A 6,813-nucleotide genomic window follows, 5' to 3' on the forward strand; every position below is an offset into this window, starting at 1 on the left:
GACTGATTTTTATCTCTGGAGTCCGGTTACACACTGGGTCATATGAAGATTGAATTGTTTGTTTCCCTCTTTTGATGTTTGTGCCTCTCCCCAGACATCGCTCATGAGAATGGAGTCACACACCGAAAGCCACATTAAAACAGTAAACTGGTATAACTTGGCGGCTGATCCATGTTATTTTTTTTACTTAGACAAGAAATTAAGCCATGGAAGATGATTAAAACTACAAGACAAGTTCTAGATCCCATTGCTCATGGGATAGGTGTATAATCACAATGATTGGTGTATAATCCAGGATAAGAAAACACACCAACACCAGCTCTGTTTCACGTATAGTTTAAAAAAAAATGATGTCAGCATATCATTCATCATCGAGCTGGAAGAATTGATAGCGATTTAAATCTTAATGTGCACATGATTCACATGTTCTAAGAAAGGCGATAAAGGGAAAGTCAAACCAATGTAACACAAGAATTATGAAAACACAGACATATTTAGCTGTTATTTTCTTTAACCCCAATAAAACAGTGACTGTTGGTTAGATCACAAAGCCCAGATGGCTGATGATAAAGTGCCTGCTTCCATGCTACAGTCTGTTGCTTTGTCAGGACAGATCTGGTCATGTGGAGTTAAAACCCCCCAGAGCTGCTTCATTATATAAACAGTATGGACAACTGTTTTCTGTGTTGTACAACAAACCACAATTGTGCCTGTGTGACTGTGTGCTGCAAAACACAGGGATCTGTCACCCAAACATGGCCGGATCTCCAGGGTCCGGGGTCTCTGATATCAAGAGTTAGTCTTGTGATGACCCGATCCTACTCTTGTAGGATCCTACTCTACTTTTTGTATGGCAGAAAAACTGACAAAATACTCCCAAGAAACTAACAATAAAGAAATAAAGATACCGTCTCTGGATGCCCTATGCTAAAACCCGAGAGGTACCTTGCAGACATGTTGAAAAATGCACTGATGTGAATAATTACAGTTTATTCATTATTCACGCCATTGTTGATATCATCAGTTCCACCAGGAATATTTTTGTAAAATGACCACAAAAAACAAACAAAACACAATTGTACTTCCATAGCCATTTGACCTCTAAATCCGTCTATTCATGAATACATTGAACTTTAGAAAATATTAAAATATTTATATACTGTATTTAAACATTTTGGACCATCAGTTACTCATCAATTTCCTGTGATGAAATGTAAAATGACTTTAAATTTAACATTTTTTTGTATAGCCATTAAACATATTTCTAAAAGTTCTGCTTTTTACTCCCGAGGGAACAGCTACATCTGCAGCCCTAAATATTTTTAATTTGATGCAACTGTGGCCAAGTTGTGATCTAGTCTACAAAACACATTGTTCTACTGATATGGCCTGGGTTTTTGTGACCCACATTTTGTGACCTGGTCGTTAGACACTGTCCTACATTTCCTCATCTTCCCATGAATCACCATCTGACACAGAGAGCCAAGAATGTCGGTCATATAAAAACTATTTTTACCATTACAATAAGTAATATTAACATGATCTGATACCAAATGATAAAAAAGAAATTATAAGAAAGAAGTTACTATTAGAATGAATTGCCTAATAAGGCAGAGGTACAGTTTGTGGACGAATGAATGTGTTTCAATTATGTTAATAAATGCCTGAGACTGAAGAAGCTCTGGTGCTTTCAGTCTATGTTTTACGTATCTGCTTCTCAAATCCAAATATCTTCTGTGGTAGAAGTAGAAGATACTGAAATCCTGTTTTCAAAATGCAGATAAATAAAAATGTTTCTAATAATTTTTGCAGTTCGTCTTTCTGTCAGCAGGATTGCAAACGATTTCTATGGGGTGGGGCAGCATTCTTTTTAAGAGGCGAGCACCAATTCCCATTTCCCAGGCCTCTATGAAATATCTGACAGTATTCTTTCAAGACCCTCTTCTGGACTCGCAGGACAGGGTTACCATGGTAACCAGTACATCAAGAGGAAACACCTGGAGCATACGGGAACGGGTTTTTATTTTGTTTTTGTAATAAATTTTGTACAAAATAACATTAAAAAAAATAGTAATGTCTATAAAATCTTCTTTAAGATCAGCATCTTAATATGCAGCACCCACAGACTTCATCAGTCTCGTCCACTTTGCCCACTGTTGCCCCAGACAAGCCGCTGGGTCAGTACAGGACAGACCAGGTGAGGAGGTGAGGACCCCCACAGGGAGACCGTCTCAGTGAGTGTGCGGGACCCGTCTACTTGAACTGGTTATCGATGAGCGTGCCCTTCATCTTGGCCTTCTTGGCCTCCAGCTCGGCCAGCTCCTGCAGCCTCCTCTTGCTCATGCCCTTCCGCTCCAGCTGCTTCTCGATCACCTTGGCGTTCTGCGCGTACGAGTCGGCCACCTCGCGCGCCTCGATCTCCTCCTCCTCCTCGTCGATGGTGGACACGGTGACGGAGCTGAACTTGCCCATGTCCTTGGTGCGCTTCGTCATCATGACGCGCACCTTCTTCGGCGCCTCCGGCGGCTTCTGGCTGTAGACGTTGGTGTTGCCGAAGCTCTGGCCGAACTTGACGACGGCCGCGTCCACGATGAAGGTGGCCGCGTTGTTCTTCTCCTGGTGCTGGTAGAAGAGCAGCAGGCCGCACTTGCCGCACTTCTTGCGGTGCTGCTTCTCGATGCCCTCGGCCCGCTTGATGTAGGCGTTCTCGTCGTCCTCCACGTTGCAGAACTTGTGCGCGTGTTTGCCGCCGTCGATCACGCGGGCCCGGTCGCGGGGCCTCATGGGGAGCTTCTCCAGCTGGCAGTCCAGCACCAGCACCATCTGCCCGCACAGGCAGTAGTAGACGTGCAGGGGCTTCTCCCCGTCGTCGTACTCCTCTCGGTCCCGGGTGTCCGAGCACACGACGCTTCTGGACACGACCTTCGGCATTTTCAGCCGCTTAAGTTAGTTTTTAATAACGGAAATGTTTAACCAGACGCTTCTACTGAGACGCCATGACGACGACAACAAGACTTGCGTTTAAGAAACTGCCGAACAACAGACACAACGCAACACTTCCGGTGTCCGTCGCTGTTACCGTTCCGACAGTGTAATTTTCTTTCCGCCCGATGGGAAGGTTCCGTCTTGCTGCAGTCACGCTCAAGACAGCACAAGCAGCAAATACATGGCAATTAAAATCTGTATTGAGTATGCATAATAGAGTTCTTCTTCTTCTGCTTTTTTATGGCGCTTGGCAAACAACTTTTAGATGTGCATTACTGCCACCTTCTGAAATGAATTGTGGATCAGGATGGTTAATTCTACTCTGAGAAAAATAACAACAACCCAGGAACAGACAAACAAAAAATAAAAATATCTACTCTATATTCTCCTAATGATTCCATTTTTTTCCCAAGAAAATAAATACTGCATAAATAATGTCCCACATGCCCTGAGTGTCCTTAAATATTGCATTTGATGACATGCTTTACTGTTTCTTGACTTTTACATTCTTCACACAAACCAGTGTCATGCTTTCCATTTAAGCGTACTATTTAAATAGTTATTCATTTCTTGTTTGAGAACTCCCGAATAGTTCAGATATTCACTGTCACAAAACATGTGCACTCAAAGATGACATGAAAAAACGACGCCACGGAGAAAGCCACTGGTCTCAATAGGTTGAATTGTTTAGTAAGAACATGCATCATCCTTATCGGTGCTTGGGCACAAAGTAAATGTATGGAATTACTTTATACAATGAGTATACAACTTTAAGAGTGGACCCATCAGAGCCCAGACATTAAACCAATAGAGATTGTGCAGAATGTCAAAAAGAGCCGTTCACACCAGAAAAGGCTAAGTTGAATCAGTTCTGTCGGAAGAACAGTTCGAGCCTCGTGATCCCTAGGGAGATCTGATCAGCAGTTAGCATAGGTGCTAGTTTCCAAAGGAGATTTGAGTTTTTAAATTCAAGGGTTCTTTTACCTACCATGACTGTAGTGTTAATGTTCAGTAAAAAGCAGAGTTTTAATTGTGGTAGCTTAAGTAACAAATGATCCGAGACTTTGACCAATTATTGCAGAAATCAGGTTGTTGCAGAGGGTTCACAATTTTAACTGTCACATGGCCCAGATATCTCCACAGCTTGTGGCAGTTTGTAATTTACATTTCTATGTAAAGCCATTGTGAGAATTGAGAGTCATTTACTAAATGAGCTTGACCCTGTCAGGTGGTGATAAGTTTCCCCCAGGCTGAAATCAGGAGCAAAAGCTACTTTTACTTTCAGCCATCAAACTCCACCTCCCTGTTAAGAGTCTGACCTTGGCGACTGCAGCACACCCAATGTCACATCAATCAACTCATTTTATATACAATGACATTTGAAACCACAGCATTGCAAAACAGGACAACCAAATATGAAGTAACATGTTGATTTTTATTAATATTTACACAAAACAAAGGATTCTCCTTTTAGACATTTTGCAATGGCAAATCAGTGCAAATGGGCTCCATCATCATGGTGCGGGCGCCTCACTGACAGCAGCTGGTGTCGCATGTCTTCCCCTTGCACACGCAGCCAGAGGCGCACTTGGTGCAGCCAGATGGGCAGCATGGGCAGCAGCCTGCAATTAAAGGGATCAGAGTTTCCATTAGTGACGGGATAGGACCGCAGTCAAACTCGGCTTTATACTCATGAGGAAATAAGACAGCAGGTGCACCTAAACTACTAACTAAATATTGATCTTTTACAATTGGTTAATTTGCAGGAACAAGTTTGAATTGACACCTTTTGAGGATATGGCTAATTGAGCCACCTGCGTAGTTGCCTCATGTTAAGGAAAGTGATCCAATACAACACACTAAAGGGCAGATTTTGTTTAAATAAAGTACACATCACCATGAGACATAATTTGTGGATTTGGGGGTAAAAAACACCCCAGAGTGGTTCAGATTATATAACACCAGTGCACTGCTGTTTGATATTAGATAGATTTAAGGACTTACTCTTCTTGCAGGTGGTGCAGGAGCAGTTTGTGCAGGTGCAGGATCCACCGCAGTTGCAGGTTCCAGCTAAAACACAGAAGAAATGGCAAAGGCAGATTAAAACCTCGTGTTGTCCGATAATAACAGGTAGTCTTAAAAAAACCCCCCACTGATTTCATCAGTGATGAAGAGAGGTACTCACTCTTGGAGCAGTCGCAGGGGTCCATCTTAATCACTTGGCGTCTGGTTCTCGTTCAGAGAGAGAGATGAGCAGTTGAATCTCAGGTCGAGTCAGAAGGTGTTTGTGATATCACAGAGAACGGGCGCCGCTTTTATAGCGGCGGGACAACGAGGGGCCGCGTGCAAAACTGCCGCCTCCCGCGCTGCGCACCGGCACGTAGCGTGACCGCCACAAAGGCGTTTGTGCACACGACGACTTTTACCACTCGTGAGGAAACGGGGGCAGACAGATTCCCAGGTCAGGACGATGTGAAGTGTCGTCTGAAAATTATGTAAGACCCCCGGACAACAACAACCCCCCCCCCCACACACACACACCGGAGACAATAAACCCCGGAATAATGAATGTGTTTACGCGGAGGAAGACCTGATTATACAAGGGGAGTGTAGCCTATGGAACAAAGTTTACTGAAGTTCATCATGATCTTCATTTTCATATAGTCCAAAATATGGGCACGAAATACCACCAGCGTCCTCCAATATGATATTATTATTTATGTATGTGTTTTAAACGTGTGTGGCCACGAGTGAGTTCGTCCGTGTGTGTGTATATATATATATATATATATATATATATATATATATATATATATATATATATATATATATATGTATATACACACATAAAAATAATATGAGTAAAAAGATCTGGTCTGATTTTGCACACTGACACATGGCGGAAATGATGCTGAGCTTACTGGATGCTTTCAATGGTACGGTAAAAAAAATGTTTTTAAAAAATCAGACGACACATGGGATCCCTTTGAAGTAAAATTATTTATATCACGTTTATTTTTAGTTTAATCGTAGAAATGTGTGTTAAGGTCGCTTGTGCTCAAATAATCGGTCGGTTGTTACAGTATCTTATATAGTTCACTCTCGGATATCTGGCTCATAAGTATGTGCACAGATTACAGGATATCATATAAATCCAGTCGTTGATTATACCCCCCAAATTTAATAATAAAAGACAAACGCACAACGTACAGCCTGCCTCGCAGTTTACAGTTCATATGCGATCTTTTAAATTAAAAAAACTTTGTTTTTGTTATTTTGTCTCGATAATGTAGAGTCAATTTCATCGTTTGGTTCAACAATAACCAAGACGAGACAACAATAAGTGCTGACGAGTAGTTTCTGGTCAGGAGTCGTTTTTTTTTCTAAATAATTATTATCTCCCCATCGCATGTAAATCACCACAATTCAAAAACTATTCCTTCTAGTGTTTTCGGATCTGTGCACGCGGTACGACTGTGACCCGCCGTGTGTTGTCATGGCTCCGCTCCCACAGCTCTGCACGCGGCCCTTCACGCCGCGCCGCTCGGCAAAGCGAAGTAAACAGGCTATTGAAGCGATGCTGCCTTCAGGGACCGTGTGCTGTCGGCAATACGGAAATCCCGTGCAATAGTGCGCGTGACAAGTGGCTGATTTTCTTTGTGTGTGATTCTCCACAGACCATACGAGTGTATTATATGAAATGTATTATATGAAATATAATACAACCCCTTTCTTAATTTAATATAAATTAAGAAAGTATATGTAATATTTGAAAGCATTACCACCTTTTTAAAAATTAAAATTGACAATGTTAGACTAAATTAGAAG

General features: G+C 42.0%; 2 protein-coding genes across 2 annotated transcripts; both read right to left on the reverse strand.

Moving 5' to 3' along the window:
• Positions 1-2,005: 2,005 nt before the first annotated feature.
• steep1 (STING1 ER exit protein 1) lies at positions 2,006-3,092 on the reverse strand. The gene has a single exon (XM_035643176.2). It carries the CDS (start codon positions 2,929-2,931, stop codon positions 2,254-2,256), a length of 678 nt encoding a protein of 225 aa, XP_035499069.1. The 5' UTR covers positions 2,932-3,092; the 3' UTR covers positions 2,006-2,253.
• A 1,309-nt stretch (positions 3,093-4,401) lies between these two features.
• On the reverse strand, positions 4,402-5,329 carry mt2 (metallothionein 2). Its single transcript, XM_035643433.2, has 3 exons — positions 5,171-5,329; positions 4,990-5,055; positions 4,402-4,607 (listed from the first exon to the last, which is right to left on the reverse strand). Exons 1-3 carry the CDS (start codon positions 5,193-5,195, stop codon positions 4,516-4,518), a joined length of 183 nt encoding a protein of 60 aa, XP_035499326.1. The 5' UTR covers positions 5,196-5,329; the 3' UTR covers positions 4,402-4,515.
• Positions 5,330-6,813: the final 1,484 nt, after the last annotated feature.

Source organism: Scophthalmus maximus, chromosome 7 (assembly GCF_022379125.1).
Source record: "Scophthalmus maximus strain ysfricsl-2021 chromosome 7, ASM2237912v1, whole genome shotgun sequence".
Lineage (NCBI taxonomy): Eukaryota > Metazoa > Chordata > Actinopteri > Pleuronectiformes > Scophthalmidae > Scophthalmus > Scophthalmus maximus.

Excerpts from the sequence above, each read along its gene's own strand:
- mt2 (XM_035643433.2), bottom strand. The coding sequence starts at position 5,195 with ATGGACCCCTGCGACTGCTCCAAGA. Across the intron at positions 5,056-5,170 it reads CCCCTGCGACTGCTCCAAGA|CTGGAACCTGCAACTGCGGT; the intron begins GTGAGTACCTCT and ends TCTGTGTTTTAG. Across the intron at positions 4,608-4,989 it reads CTGCACCACCTGCAAGAAGA|GCTGCTGCCCATGCTGCCCA; the intron begins GTAAGTCCTTAA and ends CTTTAATTGCAG.
- steep1 (XM_035643176.2), bottom strand. The coding sequence starts at position 2,931 with ATGCCGAAGGTCGTGTCCAGAAGCGTCGTGTGCTCGGACACCCGGGAC.